Below are 17,217 nucleotides of genomic sequence, written 5' to 3'. Positions count from 1 at the left end.
TCTGACATTGTCTTGAGAGGGCCTGATATTAAACTTAGATGGTCACAGGAGTAGCGCATCGCGCTAATGGTTCTAGCATGGGCACCAAGGAGAGACTCATCACGCTTGTCACATGGTACCCAGGGTTCAAATTTGACCACTTCCTCCATCTGTGGCTTCCTACATGTCTGTAATCTAATGTAAGTAAAAGTTGGATTCTTTACTTATTTAACATTGACTTACAATATTGGAGGGTCTGGTGGTACCAGGACGACCAAGTCCAAGGCAGTAGAGTCTTTCCAGCGCAGAAAAAGAATGAGATGTAAGTAAAGCCCTGATACAGTTCCAGTATAGAGAAGACAAACTTGTCCAGCTTGTAGCATCCCCACCAGGTTATCCTTCTAACCTCAGCGTCTTGTTCTATAATCATCCTAGATGTCACCTAGTCAGTGCAGTCGAGGTTGAGTCCTAAGTTATACGCCATTCTCGTGGCCATCCCTAGTAAAGTAAGAAAGACAGGACTGAAAACACTGGGGCATCAGGGTTTGGATACCCATATAGAGCCAGCCCATTGACTCTTTATTCTCCAACATCCATCGCAGAGACAACAAACAAGCGGCTTGTACGGTCGTCGTGGTAGGCGCCTTACACTTGTATAAAAGAAGTATTTTGGCTTGTTTGGCAAATGCATTGCCTGCTAAGTAAGGGTTAGTAGGGTTAAAATAAACCTTGAGGCAATTTAAAAACCGCGAAGAGACAGCAAAGATGGCAGAAAGTAGGAGAGGCGAGCAAAAGACACCCACTCCACCACTCTTGTAATCGCGCATGAAGGACTCCTTGTGGACCATGTACATCCATGGATTCTGCCATCTCCAGTACAATTCTAATAAGTGACCTTGCAGCTCTTGAGACGCCTCAACAGCTTTCCCAAGGAACCCTGCCATTGCCAGCCCTACAGTCTGGAGGCTGATTGTAGACTGAACAGACGCGCTATACAGTGGACCATGGACCAGATGGTAGTTACTCTGTGCGCTAAAATAGCGTAGTTGGCCGTCCTCGCCTATGTTGAGCCTCCCTGCGCGCTGGGTTAGCTCCTTGACCAGATCACGTAAGGTTGTTAAAGAGGATAAGGATAATTGCAAAAGAGCTAAGACAGCATTTGGGCCAGGCCTGAGAATGTCACTATTAACAGCTTCTTGGGGCTGGTCACTTCCTAGGCGTGTCACTTGCTCGCCCAGTGCAACAAGGCGGCTCTCGAGGATGGCAATGTGTGCCTGCAGTGACTTCACATAGCGCTTGCTTGGGGGCCTGGCGTAAAAGACAGCGAATATATTATTGTACTTGTAACCACATGGGCAGTCACTTGGGGGTCGGCTCTTACTTGCGCTTGTTTCCCTCGTGGCGATACTCGCAACGGGTGTTTTTCTGCAGACAGGAGCCACATCCTGGTTGGGCTCCATCGCACTAATCGTCATACTCTCAGCAATTTGGGCCAGGAATCCAAGATGGTGTGACTCACGCGTGTTCTCCTTGTGCGGCATTCCTCGCAAGCAAGGGAGACTCTCTTCTGTGGGCTGGACTTAGGGGACATAACAACAATAATCATATAATTATTGAAGAATCTCTCTCCAAAGGACCAAATTCATAGTAAGATGAGGAAGAAGAGTCTGCTCGCCAATAAAACACCGCAGAAGAAGCATATCGTTAGAGGTTCGATACAAAGCGTTACAGATGCGATACATCGAGCCCCTCGACCCACCTGATCGTCAAAATGGGAAGATGTCATTGGTCCAGTGCCTGAAGATAAGGCCTTGATCGAGGCATGTTATTGGCATTTGTCATTTGTTCGATAAGCCTAGGGTATCCGGGTAATACTAATCCAGTGGTCGATAAGCCTAGGATGGGTCCGGGTATGGCTTACCCAGGCCTATCTCCATCTCCAACAGTATGTCCAAGTGGTCCAATCCTCTATCTAGTGGTGCCAATGGCTAATGCACATCCGGAATCTCTAATACAATGCCATGGACAGTGTCTGTCTTTCTGATAGTCGCTCGTCGACGGCGTAGGGTGGCTGAGCTGTAGCTATATATTGTGTCCGCCGACGTACTGGATGGGATCAGATTCACATCCACAACCTCATCTCAGTTATCCTCTCTCACACATTCTTGACATGTCCATCAGACAATGGAAAGCGGCCATCTGCCAAGCCAAGCCCTGCTGGTTTGACAAGACAGTAGCAATTGCCAAATTAATCCGCCTTATTAAAGAGGTGAAACAGAATGGCGCATTGCTCATTGCCTTTAGCAAGGTATGGGTTCCTGGTTATCCCAACTTCCTCTGGTCTGGCAACTACAAGGAAAACATTCCACTGGTGTAGAAATACATGGCTAACAGCATGTCTGCCTATGGCAAGGAGATGCTTGCAATCCGTCAGTGCGCGGCCAAAAATTAGATTTATGTTGGCTTTGGGTTCAGCGAGCGTGTTAATGCAAGTCTTTACCTGGCCCAGGTCTTGATTGGGCCAGATGGCAATATCCTCTTACATTGTTGCAAGACAAAGCCCACCCATGTCAAGCGCACGCTCTTTGGTGACTCGACTGGCGATTTGCTTATAATGGTTGTTAATATGCCTCTAGGTAAAATTGGCATGCTTAACTGCTGGGGTGAGTGACCTCTTGCACGAGAAGATGCCAATCTAAATGTCCTGTTAATACCAATGCAGAACACCTCCAGCCTCTCCTTAAATACCACACTTATACCCAGGGTGAACAGGTTTATATTGCCGCTTGGCCATTTAATGGCGAGTACAACAGCAGACTAGAGCCATACTTGGTCTGCCGCGAGGCCAACGAGCTCACTGCAAGCCGGGCATATGCACTGGAAGGAGGCGTGTATTGCCTTGTCATGAACCAGCCCTTGTCCGTGGAAGGCGCGAAGCTCAATAGTGAGGGCCAGGCAGGCGCATCCAAGGGCAGCTTCATGCTCGGTGGCGGCGGAGGCAGCGCAGTAGTCTTTGGCCCTGATGGGCGACAGCTCACCAAGCCTATAGACCCCCATTTTAACGGCCTTATCTACTGTGCCATTGACCTTGATTAAATCGATTATGCTAAGCACCTCACTGACCCTGTTGGTTATTACTCGCGGCCTGACCTTCTCCGCCTGCTTGTTAATGACCAACCAAAACACTATGTTGTTCGGACCCAGGCTGATTAGCCCACCAGAACAACCTATAATACACCAAACAGTGGGCAGACGCTACTCTCCACCCATGTTCCGTTGGAGGTGCTGCTTGCAGAAAGGGAATAGACGATGAACAGGGATAGTGTTCCACTATTTGTGCCTCGTTCCATGGATTAAGCGAACTTCTCGAGCCCATTGCTGGGGTCCTCTTGGTGATTGTATATTGAATGAAATCTACTTGCAGAATTCCTCGCTTGTATCTCCCTGGCACCTTTAAATATTGATTGGTTCATAAATTGCATATAAACCCTGTTAAGTAGGCCAAGTTCGGCATTTCCACGTTTATATAATGGTCTGCATAAGGCAGAACTATTTGTTTATCTTCGCTCCATTTCCCATTTTAAGAAATATTGGATTGATCTTGAACAACTCTTACAGTATAACTGTGAACAATTCATGGCTGAGCTTAAATTGCAACTTAATGCGGGGAGGTAAATTACTCCGACACAGGAATAGTATGGGAACAGATCCTGGCTGACTTGTCCACCTTCTCCGCTTCATTCTCACCGTGGCACCCTAACCCATTAAAACCAACACTCGCCTCTAGCACCAGGGGTTGTTCCAGCGACTCACAATGTGTCGATGCCTGCTCGAAGCCCATGGACCGCTCGTCACCAGGCACGGGCCAGATGAGACCGAGGACGAGGTACGTTGTGCCACCGACAAGGAAGCTGAGTTCCCATCCGAGAGCGTACATGTGAGAGGCCGCCTTATTAAGCGAGGTGCCCATGCCAAAAGAATCGATAAAGCCCGGCAAAGGGAGGAGGAACCCAGCAACAAAGGCTGCGAAAGCTCGGAGATTGGCACCGTGGAGGTAGTAGTATAGGCCCGATGAGGACCACGTGTACATGTCGGCCAAGGTCATGTTTCCCCTACGCATGATTAAATAGTCCACGATTATTATGGCGACGACCGGACCTTGGAAGATAGAGTAGCCATTAAGGAAATTAAGAAATCCCGTGGCTAAGGTAATAATGCGCCAAGGAACAATCGCAAAGGCAAGAATTAAATAGAGAAACTGGCCTTGCATAATATTAAGGTACTTAAAAAGCAAACATGTTATATTAACTGCAAATAGGATAAAGTTACAGGTAATTAAAGTGCCTAAAGTAGCAAAGGTGAAGCTTGTAGCAGCGAAAAACACCCTGGCGCGAGTAGATGAGGTATAACCATGGTCAAGGATACCATTTAGCAGGTCATATGGGTTCCAGAAGTTTTCACCATGTAAATTAAGTACTACAGACTATGAAATGCCGCATTGTTAGTAAGTATTGGGAAATGGAATCCTGGCAAGTAAGTACTGTGCTGATAACCCCAAAAGACATGCACAGTATCTGGCCAATAGGCAGCGCAATTAATTAACCCCAAGTCTGTGCATTGCGAGTTCTTGTATATCATGTAATGTCTGGAATGGTAACAAGCAAAGCCAAGTTAAATCCCATCATGGCATTAAACTACAAGACAACTCCCCATGCAAAGACCTTGGTAGATGACCTGGCTAATTTAGCGTGTAAGTCTAGTAAAGATGCGCCCATGCTGCCATTTGCTTTTGTTGCCCAGATGACTATCCCAAGACCAGCCAAGGGCAGTACCACTAACTTAACAGTGAACAGGTGCTGGATACGTGATGTATGGACGAAGACGAACGGGATAGTAAAGATGAAGGCGAGGAAAAATCCGACCATTGTCTGGGTGGTAATATATTGGCTTTCAGGGATGTTATTTGGGACCTTCTCCCAGCTGGGGAAGATGCATCATAGGCAGATACTAATAAACTGGCCCTTGAAGTACATTTGGACACCACCCTATATAATACCTAGAACTAATTAAAGCACAATAATAAAGTAGTATCCATAGATATTAAAGCTAACGCGTGAGAGAACAGGGTATCCAACATGATAACACGCGGAAGCAGAACTATTAAGAACTATAACAGCGGCCAAGAGCAGGTTGGCAAAGAAGACAACAAGCAGAGCATCGCGCACAGTGGCCCTAGTAGAAATGAGTGACGAGCCAATACTCCATGTAAAGACATTCCACGATTCACTCTACTAGTAGGCGAGGAAACTCCATGTATTCCAGGTCTGCCAGTCGGCAGGGAAAGGGAGCAAGTCCTTGTTAATAAGGTAAGAGGAGGAGCTCTCAAGACGAATTGCCTGATAGAAGGCTTTTGGGGAACTAAATGCTCGCTTGACGCGCTCCATAGTGGTGTTCTGTTGTTAAGATGGCTGCTGTGCGAGAGCCTCTATATATAAGGGGATATGCCTATCAACCCCAGATATTAAGAGAATGGAGATAGACCCACTTGATAAAGAAGGAATGTCTGGCCAGATTAACCCTTACGCGGGCATCTTCCAGGATTACTCCAACTTTCTGGGCATTGACACTATCACACCCAAGCCCCGACCTTCCTTACCCTTTATTAAGCGAGCTACGCTGTTGGTTAATGTCAAGATGCCCTATGTATGTTTAGAGTCAGGCTGCTCGAGGCGCTTTAAACGACGTGAACACCTTAGTTAACATCGTCTTAACCATAGGTTTCCCCATTGACTTGATATCTGGCCAAGCTGATAAGGGCGTGAACAGATTAACCACGCAAAATTCATCAATGCCATGTCTGTCATAAAGACTTTGTGCGTCTTGACCTGCTCCAGCGACACACGCGCCGGCATGACCGCGGTATGGCCTACCGAAACTCTGGGGGCTTTACAACAAGTGGTACGCCAGCAGTCAATCCAGGTAACAGTCCCCTAAAGCCAGCATTTGAGGTACACGGACAATTCCCAATCACTAAAGATGCCATCGCATCTTTGCGCGATCAGCTGGGGACTCTGGAGATCCTTGTCAACGCGACTGAGCAAACAAGCATTAGTGCGCTGAGGATGATTTCCAGCAAAGACACATCAAGCAAGAAACATTTAGATGCAAGATATCTCAGTTTCTTTAACGGGTCTAATAATACAGCAGGTCTGAACGTCGATATAGACTGGTTGTTTGGAATTGAGTCTTGGGATCCGTCCGCAGATCTTGACACCATTAGTGTCATAAATCCGGTCATAGAGCAGCTAGTATGGTCCCCCACCAGGTCAAGGACCTCTCAAGGCTGCGAAACTATTACTTTAAGGAGTGAAACTGTCCACTCCATACCTTGAGACAAGGTGCTGTCAGCCTTGGTGTTGTTACCAGCCAATGTTTTGTTGTCATCCTTCTTTAACACGGCCAACCTAGAGTGGTTCATGGAAAGTTACTGGCAGAACTATAACCCGCATTTCTCACTGCTGCATAGACTGACCTTTTCTATGCCAGATGCACTGCCTTTATTGCTTGTTGTACTCTTAATGCTGGGTGCAACACTCTTGCCTAACAAGGAGCATTACCAAGTGGCAGAGAAGATCCATGAAAACCTCTGATGGCTGATCTTTAGTATTAGTGAAGCGGCTCCCCTTATCTATACTGTCGTCCCTGACCATAATTCTGACAGTCATTAAATTTCCAAGCACCGGCTCCTTTGTGGGTGGTGCAGGCGCTGTTGGTGGTTCAGTCATATAAGAAGATGTTTTCAACTCGTAGACTTCATGAAATGGCACACATCTTCCATTATTTAGTCATTATAGTAGGTCAAAGCTTTGTTCTGTATGTTAGGAAGATCTGCTAATTCTTACACAGCTTATGAGGAGGGGAAGTTGCTACTCACCTGTACGAGAAGAGGAAGGCGACACATCCTCTATTAAAAACCGGTGGCTTCGCTGGGTTAAACAAGAGCTCTCATACCAAGCTGCATACTTTGCATTTGTCATGGATGCACAATATTCTTCCATTTTTAATTACTTGGCTGCACTGTCTCTTACTAACATCCATCTCCCTCTCCCATGTGCTAATGCGCTCTGGGAGGCACCCACAGCAGCCATCTGGAATCAGGAGCGATTAAGGACGCAATCGACTCCATTCTTTCTACCAGCAATCCGTGCTCTTCTTGCAAGGCAGCCTGTGCCTCATACATACAGTCCCTTTGCGCGCTTTGTACTACTACATGGGTTGCTTTACTTGACTCGGCACATGATTACAAGAGACCAGACTGCATCCTATCTATCTGACCAGCACCAGGCATTGGAGACTGGGGGAGAAGGTGTCGGGTCATCCTTAACAACACCAGAACAGGACGGCTGGAAAGACTGACTTGACCGCGTGATTGATACTTGGTCGTTTAGTCTACTAAGTCGCACGCCATTGCTGTGTCTGGAGGCTGCCTGACCTCTCCAGAGGATTGCCCATGTCAATATCCATGTCTCTCTAATTAACTTTCATGTCCTAGCAGGAGCTCTAAATCTCGCAACAGGAGATTGTGTATCAAGCAACAGCCTACAGTTTGCTCGCGCGTATAAGCAGATTAGAAAGTAGGCGCATGACTAAAATGCAAAAAGAATGCTTAGCCATTGTCTCCTTCTCATCCAGGAAACTATGTTTACCTGGACGAGATATGTAGCCAGAAAGGACAACATCCTTATTAGACCATGGGTGCTATACAACACCCTACTTGTCCTCTGGGCCTATAGAGCATTCCAAGAGGGCGCAGACAAACTAATGCCCCAGGCCCAGTGGACAGCAAAGGAGTATCTATCTCACATGTTGAATGGCCTAATAGAGGACAGTGATCATGGTTTACTCCAAGGTGTGAATAGGACGACAGCATTAATCGTCGCAGCAAGAAATGCCCTAGAGGGCTGCCAATGGCAGTTACTGGAGGAAGCAAGAGAGACACTTGGTCGCTTACCAAGCAGACAATTGTTCTTCTGTTAATAAAATCCAGGTACTAGTCTTGTCAAACTTTATATATTCTATAGTCTGTTGGATGTTTGATGTTGTCTGCCTATTATATATAATCTTGCCACTTAACCACCAAACTTAAACTTTACATTCCCCTGGTCCCAACCGCACGGTATTTAAACATATGCCCTCCTTGGTTATCCTTTGCTGTAGACCTCCTGTCTTTACCAGTAGCAATAAAAAGAACATCCAGATTTCTTCTACCCCATGTGGTGCATGCCATGTTTCTTGCAGAAAAGATAATGTCCCTTAAGTGTCTGCCCTGGGGCAAAAATACTATTACTTGATTGGAGTCAACATTGCAATCCACAAATTGCTGTCAGTGCTATTTATGCCATTTATTGGTAATCCCAAAAGTAAGTACACAGGCGAAGGAGGGAGCTTACTGCACGACCATGCCATCAGGCTTGCCAAAGCTGTCTTGTTAATTAATAAACAGCTTTTTATTTAAAATTGCACCCATAGAGACGTCAAAGTCATATTTAAAGACCTTTATTGCCACACAGTCGTTTACATACACTGTTTAAAGATTAGCTTTAAATTCTACAAACAGGAGGATTCCTTACTAGTTATATTGTCCGGACTCCAAGCCAGACCATTCCCATAGACAAATCTAGAGCCAATCTCATGCAAGCTACTGTCAGGGTCGTATCTTCAGAGCCGGCCGATCGGGGTGCCATAGTTCTTAGGAAACTTGCTGGGACCATAGGCCATGGCCTTGATGTTAATCTCTGCAAGCCAAAAGCGCCCTGCAGCATTAGCTTTGCTGTTATTAAAGCAGAGCTTGTCATAGTCCTTAGTCTTGATAATCTCCTTGACAATCTCAAGTTTTCCAGTTGCCTTATCAAGGAAGGCCGCCCCTTGGTAGTACGCGCAGATGTAACTTCCTGGCTTGCCCTTGTGGAAAAATTGCACTGTCACGCTATCCTCAAGCTTTAGGACACGGGCCGCCGCCTCAATTGCATCCCTAGTGTCTGGGTTAACTTGGAGAATGTGCAGCTCTGGAGGGTTGGCAAGGCAGTCAACCCAGTGAAGCATTAAGTCACTTGCACGATAGATGGGAGCCTTGCCCAGGATCATGGTCAGATTACATTTGTACAATGCTTTTCCCCTGTTGGTGGGTTCTAAGCCCGCCATTTTGTGAATAGCAAATAAAGACAATCCTGGAATGCGACTGCGGAGGAGTAATGTTTTTATCATGTCTTACACAGGCACTCTACGCGGGCATTACTTTACTTTAAATACCCTATCCCCAATTATAAACACACAAAAACACGCATTCGGCGCCGTTAATAGCATCTAAATAACTCTCCAGCTATTTCAGACATGGAAACTAAGACCAGTCATCCCCAGCCTCCTTATCCTCTGCACGAGTTGATCAGAGACTTGGCTGATCCTGAATTTGCCAAGTTCTACAACCAGTATTTGCTTCACGCGCCTCAGGTGCATTACCAGCCTGTCGCTGCGTCACGCGTTGGAGGCAAGATAATCCCGGTAAGATATTCATTACCAGGACTCGCATTCTCAAAGTAGCTCGATCTGAAATCTAACCCTCGCACCCTGTCTTAGGGAGGAACCGACCCGATACCCGTCGGCAGCACCATTGATGTCCAGATCCCTCGTACAGAATCCAGTGGTCCTCCTGTCCTTGTCCAGGTACTTGTGCCTCCCGGAGCGCCACCGAAGCCAGGTGGCTGGCCAGTGTTCCTGTGGCATCATGGTGGTGGCTGGGTGCTCGGCAACATCGACTCGGAAAATAACCTGTACACTAACTTGTGCGTGCGCGCCAACTGCGTCGTGATAACGACCGACTACCAAATGGCACCTGAAAATCCTTTCCCTGCCACCGTGCATGATGCTTGGGAGGCGGTGCTGTGAGTTGTGTCCAGGGCCGCGGTGGCACACCTCGATATTGGGAACCTCGACCTGGCGAAGCTGGCGGTCGGCGGTTCAAGCGCTGGCGGGAATTTGGCTACTATCATGACACAGAAAGCCATCGGACACCGGCTTTTCGCGGAGAGGCGTACCACCGGTGGCTGTAGAGGCTTCCTCTATCAGACTTTGGTGGTTCCGGTCACCGACAATACAGAAACCGTCGAGACCAGCGAGACGTACAAAAGCTACGAGTATACGGCTGCTCTTCCCGTTGACAAGATGCTCTGGTACCGGCGGCATTACTTGCCAAATGCAACCAAATGGTTGAATCCCGAGGCCTCACCCCTCTTGGCCGACAAGGAAATGTTTGGCCAGTTGCCCCGGGCCCTGGTTGTAGTTGCTGGTCTTGACGTGCTGTGATGGGAGGGCGAGGAATATGCATGGAAATTAAACAAGGGCGGGGTCCATGCAGAGGTCAAGGTTGTTAAGGGAGTGCCACATTGTTTTATTGTTATGGACAGGGTGTTACAGAAGGGTAAAGACGAAGTGGGCTTTCTATGTGACAGGCTTGCCGCTGCGTTTGAATCATAGTAATTTTAAACTGTAACCGACACCAAAACCCCAACCATGTTCTCCTTTAAATAGAGTGTTCGCAATAAATGTTGGCGAGTGCCTGTATCCATGACAAGGGAAGGGGGATCTGGAATTATAGCATTGTCAGTGCCCCTGGGTGGAGGTCGTCCCTTTTGAGGTGCGCAGAACTCGGGGAGCCTTTGCGAATCGGCTGTAAAGAAGCTTCGATGGTCACTTAGAGTGCTGGTTGGCCCTCAGTGCAACTCGCAACAGTACCCAATTGATAAGCAATCCCGGCTGACCTCGGTGAGAAGAGGTAGGTCTACCGAAGGCAGAGCGACTCGAGGTCAAATGGTTGTTTTAATCATAATGGGATCGATCGGAAGGTCTCCGCGGCGTTGGTTTTAATATCTGATATGACCTCGTTGGTTTATTCGAACATTGCTAGCCCTGGAATGAAGATCCTACCCATTGCTGGTACGAGTGGCGACGTCAGGCTGGGGTAGGGTTCGCGTCGAGCCATTCTCGCCTCGAGGGCAACAGTCCTTCGCATCGAGACCAGGCCGATCCCAAGGATCTGGATGATTCTGCCGAACCGGAATATAACAAGGCTATTCGCACACCGCGACATTGTCAGCATGGTTTGGAGTATGAGCATCCGGCTACAATATTTAAGGCCTATAAGGTACGCGGCTGGCGAACTAAGCCAACGCTTGTATAGGCAGCAATAATACTATATCCAGGGTTTATCCGGGGATGCTAAGAGTCGTGATGTAGCTTGAGGTATCCCCACAGGAGACAAGACAGCCAGTCACAGGAATTATACAGAATTACTCTGCCGAAGCCGGGGAAAAGACCTGGAGACTGTAATTGTGGATACAACCTCCACCCCCCAGACAAGGGGAAGTGGACTTAAATTCACACCTTGCCTACTATCCACTATCTATCCATGATTAGTGTTTATAGGTCAAGTTTTACATAGCCGTAGACCATAAGTTGTCTCTCTCCCTCTACGCATTAATAATAAATACGCACTATATCCCTATACTTTCTACTTTTTAAAACCTATGCTAACATGCTAACCAAAACCACCATTAACCCCTACAACCTCTGGGTAGCCATCCTCGCTGCCATTGGCGCGATATCCATGGCGTATAAACTGGCTATTATTAGTTTAACAGTTAGAGAACTAAATCTTTATATATATTTCAACCTCGCACCCCAAGGAGAGCCAGGGTATGACCATACAACAAGGATAATAGCGGCCCTAAATAGTGTGAATTCGGCCGGTGCTGTTGCAGGATGTATATTCCAAGTTTGGTCTATGGAAAAGTTTGGGAGGAAGTGAATAATGGTCTTGGGGTGTCTGGTGCTGATTATGGGAGGGGCCATGTGCACGGGGAGTGTGAATATTGCCATGTTTATTATTGGCAGGGGGGTTGCTGGTGTTATATGTTGTATCCATATCTTTTTAAAATGGCTAGCTAACAGACTATGCCAGGGCTCTGGTGTCCTGGCCTGCGTCGTCCCCATGTACCAAGCTGAGGTCTTAATGCCTGAAACCCGCAGTGCAATGGTCGCTATTACAGGAGTATGTTATGCCAATCATGTCTCTCTCCCCCCTACTTATCCATATAGGTCGCATACTCCCTAGGCTACTCCCTTGCTGGCTGGCTGGGCTATGCCTGCTCCTTTATGTTAAATAACAGCCCACGCGCCCAATTTAGCTGGCGCTTCCCACTCGCCTTCCAATGCGTCTTCCCTCTGATTTTCTTGGTTGGCCACAGATTTATTTCTTACTCTCCCCACTGGCTCCTTTTTAAAGGCCAGGAGCGCGAAGCCTTTAATATCATGTGCGAGTTACACAGGACAAAGGGCGACCCAAGCAATATCCGGGCCCGCGAAGAGTTCTATCTAATCAAGAAGCAATTTAAGATTAATAATTTGCTGCCAAATTACTAGGTTAATCTTTTTAAGACAAAACCCAACCTAAAGAGGTTAGTGGTTGGGGTTATGCTCATGTTTAGGAATCAGCTTTTAGGCATCTATGTTATTGCAAATTATGGAGTGCTCATCTACGGACAGCTTGGGCAGGGCAGCTCCATTAGTTTACTGCTTAATGCGGTTTGGAATACACTTACTATATATGTTCTCTCCTACTTCCATTTAAATGGAATGTGCTAACAATGGGTAATGGGACAGCTTTGGAAACTCCTTCACGGCCTTCTACATTAATCACTTTGGCCGCCGCACGATGTTACTTATTAGAGCCGTGGGAACACTCGCCTCGTGCATATTCCTTTGTGTACTAAGTACAGAGTATCTTAAAACTAGCAACCAAGCAGGTCTCAAGGCAGTGGTATTCTTCTGCTTCTGCTACATCTTCTAGTGGTGTTTCTTCATGGACGCCACGCAGTATGTGTATGTTACCAAGCCCCATCTCTCCTCTCCCACTCCAGTTCAGAGTGCATGCTAACAGGTATAGGTATGTGGCTGAAATATTCCCCAACCACCTCCGCCCAGCTGGTGTGGCTCTCTCCCTGGCCTCCTTCTACATCACATCCAAAATCACGCTCTCCGTCGCCCCAATCGCAATGGATGAGATCGGGTGGAAGTTTTATTTAGTCCTCATCTGCCCTAGTGTGGTATATATTATTCTGCTGTACTTCTACCTTCCTAAGACGAAGGGACGGACGCTCGAGGAGATCGGGGCGCTATTCGGGGACACGAATATTGCGAATACGTGGTATGGACTGACAGAGGAGAAGAAAAACGAGATTTGGGAGGAAGCGATGAGAGAGGAGAGAGGGGGGCGCCGTGAGTCTGCTGAGAGAGGGAAGGAGGACGTTGAACGCGTCGAAAATGCGCAGCCTTAGGAGGTGCAGGGGACCTGGGTGTAGTTCCGTATAGGACAAGAATTTAGACGTTGAATTACCTTGAGTCAAGATCCATCATGCGAACAACGGCGTACCCCCAGCCAAATCACGGTAATCCTCCGATAGGGCTGCCTTGACTTGGACGCGTTCTGGCTGAGTAGCTGAGGAGCAAGGTGATTGTCGGGAACCATCCTGGATTGTGGCTAAATGTCCCTGGGTGCCAAATGCTTGTTTGGTAAATTGTGATCGCTGACATGGACAGGGGTATCGACACCTTCTGACATGACTGTCCTTTCATGTTTCTCCTTGCCGTATGTTAATCGCTAGGGGGTTGTCAGGGTGACGCTGTCGTACTAAGAATCAAGATAAACCTATTCCTGAGACTCCAAATAGACTATCCTCTGCAAAGGATCAGGTTCGTGCAGGGATTACACCGATTACATCTTGATGGAAGAAGCAAATAGAGTCAGTTGATGGCAGCGAAAACAAACCAGCCAAGAACCGCTCAAAGAAAAAAGGATCGAGATCACAGTGGGATAGCCTGATGGAAACATTGAAGCGTCAGGAACAAAGCGTCTCTCCAATGACTCTAGCAAAATATTTGCGCGAAACTCTGCCATTTCGAGAACGCCGCGGGGCGTCTGAGATGTCCACGTCCATGTCCCCTCCCTCTGGTGCAACTCCTATTATATCTCAAAGAAGCAGTGGCGCGATCAATCCAACACAGCAAGTCAAGGAAGATAAAGGGATGCTATTGCAGCTCGTATATGCGAATGCTATGATCATTGTGTTGGATATAGCCCTTCTTGGGATCCAGTGCGCTGGTGTGTTCTACCTGCAGGCCGCCTTCAAGCCCTGTGTGTATGGGATCAAACTGAAGATTAACTTTGTGATCCTGAATCAGTTGAAAAAGGCTGTTGTGCGGCAACCCTGTGGCTCAGGTTCTGCCTCTCAGAGCACGAATGGTCTGCGGTTTATTGTGCAGACAGCTCCGCCATCCCAATGTTATGTTCTACGAGACGTGCCAATCCAAGGTCCGTCTGAAGGTGTCAGAGGCATGGAAACAGAGAATAAATAACTTTATCTTGAGGCAAGGGGGTCGATTATATATATCTGGATGGGAATAATATCACTTCTTCATCACATTGCTACGGGCAGGGTAGTCATTGTTGTCTACTGGCGTTTATGTATATGTCAGGACTGGAGAAGAAAGTGAGGTGATGATATGTATAAACACACGAGCCTCCCCCGCTCATACTGCATCAGTTGCGTTTGCTTTTCAACTTCTCTCAGCAGGCATTAGTTCGAGGGTTGCATAGATTAAAGTACAGTCGACTTTATTACACCGAGAGGTGGTACTCAGTCCATAACCCTCTGTTTAATAAAAAGACTTAGACCAAACCCTATAGCGCCGATTCCTGTCAACAAGGCCATGACCGCCTGAAAACCCAGAGCAAAATCGTGCTGAATAATCCGCCTGATACCTGGCGTCTGCCCTGTATGCTTCATATCTCTCAATTTCTGTGCATACGCCGGCGCATCTGCGGCAATCCACGCGGGAAGTCCATCATTATTCAACCGATCCTTCAACACATTCTGGAATATCGTGCCCCCAGCAGCAACCCCGAGACACATCCCAAAGCTGCGCATGAAGCTATACATCAACGTTGCTACAGCAGCATCACCCTGAGTACAAGTGGCTTGCGCGGCAAACAAGCCAGGGCCCAGAAGAAAACCATGGCCTACACCCGTAATGATTAACAGAACTATCTAGACCACTAATTTTGTTTCCGAGTCGAGGAGGACAAGGAGACCGGATGCGAGTGTGGTAAGTGGCCACCCAGTCCAGAGATACCAGCGGTATTTGCCTGTGCGAGTCATGAGGATTCCGATCACGACTGAGACTGGAAGCATGCCGGCTGTCATGGGCAGACTGCTTAGCCCTGTCTTTAGGGGATCCCATAGCTTGACGCCTTCGAAGTAAAGAGCGATGTAGAAGGCTTCAGTAAAAAGCTAGAACAAACCTGTCAGTACCCTCTGCTTGCCATAGATACCCGGTGGGCTACGAGTGCTATACGTACAATTAAGCCTTGAAGCATTCCAAGGAGATACGCAACTGTCGTTCGACAATCCCCGAAAACCGAAACTGGGAGAAAAGTGTTCTCGGCGCAGTATCTCTCCCATGTAATTGTCAGCAATATCCCTGCCAATCCAAAGACAATTAGGATAAGAACCTGGACAGATTCCCAGTCGTACTGCACACCCCCCAATGTAACCCCAACCAAGAAACTGGTCGTACTACCCAAAAACATCCCGTAACCGAAATAGTCGAGTCGATACAGTCTTCTCACAAACAAGTCTTCTGTCATTGTTTCAGACGACTGTGTAGGCCGATATAACAAGGGAACCGCCACTAATGAAATAGCACACATGGGAAAGTTTATGTAGAAAACCCATCGCCATGTCTTAGGATGGGAGCAGGCACCCCCAATAACCGGCCCTGCTACTGTTCCCACAGCCCAGGCAGCTTGTATCGCAGCCCAATACCGTGGTCGCAAGCGCAGGGGAATAATGTCTGTGAAGATAGCCAGCACCATGGAGAAAATCCCTCCCGCGCCAATACCCTGGATGGAGCGGCCTGCGAGAAGCTGAGGAAAACCGTGCGCTGAACAAGCTACAGCTGTTCCAAGGGAGAATACCAGGATCATAACTACAAGTAGATCCCGTCGGCCGAAGATCTCGGAGATGGCTGCGATGACTGGTTGGCAGACGGCGTTTGCAAGAAGGAATGAAGTGCCCGCCCAAAATGCGTCGGTGGCAGTCCCGTGAAGGCTTTCTGCCAAAGTCTAATATGGGAAAATATGTCAGTCGTTCTCCATCCAAAAAGAGGTGAATATCGTACTGGTAGCGTTGGGATCAAGATTGTAGCGTCCAATGCCGTCATCAATGATAATAACATCAGGCTTCCAACCAGGAATAAATCTGATCTGAATGCATTCCAGCCAATAGAGTCCTGGTGACCTTCCATGGTCCAGATAGGCACAATTGTTGCTTCGAGGCTGGGTCCTTGTGTCGAAAACACATTTAGAAGGTGTACTCGACTCCTCGAACCGGCGGATAACTATGTTTTCGATGGGTCCGAGTGTGTTTAAGGAATCCCTCGCCCTATAGGTAGCTCATATCCCGCACCTCACGGGAACCGATAAAAACCACCATCTTCAGCTGTTACGGGACATTAGATGTAACCAGTCGCGCCGAGCAACAGCGGGAGGAGTGCCTCCTGGCTACAGCGCAGGGGCAATAATACCATACTAACGCTAAATAACCCGATCCCTTAACATTTTTTTCTTGCGTAACCATTTTATGTTGGCTTCGAGTGTGATGCTACCACTCGATACAGTATATAAATACACTATGGAGTGCTGTCCCGTACTTAAGTATATAGTATACTACCTAAACGTATGCAGCGTCTATATTCCTATATAACCTTGATTTACAAGGCTTTAAGCACCAGGCAAAAATGTTGCTTACAAAGGGTTACCTGGTTTTTAGTTCGCAAGTATGTAGGCCCTGGGTATACCCTTGAAACCTGTGGAAGATAAAACAGTCAACAGTCATGTAGTGGGCGACCAGGGCGGTAGTAGGTACCTTTTGGGAGAATGATGTGACAATACAAAACAGAGCAGAATAATACAAAGGCAAGTGGAACCTGTAAGATAGATTGGATTTTTCGGTTTATTTCAACATAGAGGCATTAAGAATAAATACTGCGTAGTACCTTTTTTCCCCAATAGCCAGTCATGGCCACATACCAATTCCACGATATTGTCAGGACCGTCACCAGAATTGA

At 47.4% G+C, this 17,217-nt stretch overlaps 6 protein-coding genes across 6 annotated transcripts; 3 read left to right on the top strand and 3 right to left on the bottom strand.

Annotated features, from left to right (window-relative positions):
- Window positions 1-2,149: 2,149 nt before the first annotated feature.
- Window positions 2,150-3,075, top strand: BDV14DRAFT_193948 (carbon-nitrogen hydrolase; the record flags this gene model as incomplete). Its single annotated transcript, XM_073771853.1, has 3 exons — window positions 2,150-2,350; window positions 2,432-2,642; window positions 2,702-3,075. The coding sequence occupies 3 exons, from the start codon at window positions 2,150-2,152 to the stop codon at window positions 3,073-3,075; spliced, it is 786 nt and encodes a 261-aa protein (XP_073622182.1).
- Window positions 3,076-3,655: 580 nt separating this feature from the next.
- BDV14DRAFT_205889 (uncharacterized protein) lies at window positions 3,656-4,099 on the bottom strand (the record flags this gene model as incomplete). The annotated part of the gene is made up of 1 exon (XM_073774813.1): window positions 3,656-4,099. The coding sequence occupies one exon, from the start codon at window positions 4,097-4,099 to the stop codon at window positions 3,656-3,658; it is 444 nt and encodes a 147-aa protein (XP_073622181.1).
- Window positions 4,100-8,128: 4,029 nt separating this feature from the next.
- Window positions 8,129-9,180, bottom strand: BDV14DRAFT_193947 (uncharacterized protein; the record flags this gene model as incomplete). Its single annotated transcript, XM_073771852.1, has 5 exons — window positions 8,129-8,359; window positions 8,438-8,463; window positions 8,503-8,562; window positions 8,610-8,695; window positions 8,738-9,180. The coding sequence occupies 5 exons, from the start codon at window positions 9,178-9,180 to the stop codon at window positions 8,129-8,131; spliced, it is 846 nt and encodes a 281-aa protein (XP_073622180.1).
- Window positions 9,181-9,369: 189 nt separating this feature from the next.
- BDV14DRAFT_193946 (alpha/beta hydrolase) lies at window positions 9,370-10,509 on the top strand (the record flags this gene model as incomplete). Its single annotated transcript, XM_073771851.1, has 4 exons — window positions 9,370-9,537; window positions 9,613-9,912; window positions 9,979-10,311; window positions 10,345-10,509. 4 exons carry the CDS (start codon window positions 9,370-9,372, stop codon window positions 10,507-10,509), a joined length of 966 nt encoding a protein of 321 aa, XP_073622179.1.
- A 1,057-nt stretch (window positions 10,510-11,566) lies between these two features.
- BDV14DRAFT_193945 (major facilitator superfamily domain-containing protein) lies at window positions 11,567-13,815 on the top strand (the record flags this gene model as incomplete). The annotated part of the gene is made up of 9 exons (XM_073771850.1): window positions 11,567-11,795; window positions 11,877-11,938; window positions 11,993-12,100; window positions 12,130-12,398; window positions 12,489-12,598; window positions 12,762-12,850; window positions 12,881-12,912; window positions 12,977-13,234; window positions 13,761-13,815. The coding sequence occupies 9 exons, from the start codon at window positions 11,567-11,569 to the stop codon at window positions 13,813-13,815; spliced, it is 1,212 nt and encodes a 403-aa protein (XP_073622178.1).
- Window positions 13,816-14,726: 911 nt separating this feature from the next.
- On the bottom strand, window positions 14,727-16,395 carry BDV14DRAFT_193944 (major facilitator superfamily domain-containing protein; the record flags this gene model as incomplete). The annotated part of the gene is made up of 5 exons (XM_073771849.1): window positions 14,727-15,133; window positions 15,182-15,380; window positions 15,449-15,713; window positions 15,768-16,213; window positions 16,270-16,395. The coding sequence occupies 5 exons, from the start codon at window positions 16,393-16,395 to the stop codon at window positions 14,727-14,729; spliced, it is 1,443 nt and encodes a 480-aa protein (XP_073622177.1).
- Window positions 16,396-17,217: the final 822 nt, after the last annotated feature.

The sequence above is a fragment of the Aspergillus stella-maris genome (assembly GCF_047715825.1).
Source record: "Aspergillus stella-maris strain CBS 113639 unplaced genomic scaffold BDV14scaffold_109, whole genome shotgun sequence".
Lineage (NCBI taxonomy): Eukaryota > Fungi > Ascomycota > Eurotiomycetes > Eurotiales > Aspergillaceae > Aspergillus > Aspergillus stella-maris.
This window is presented reverse-complemented; position numbering and strand designations above follow the sequence as displayed.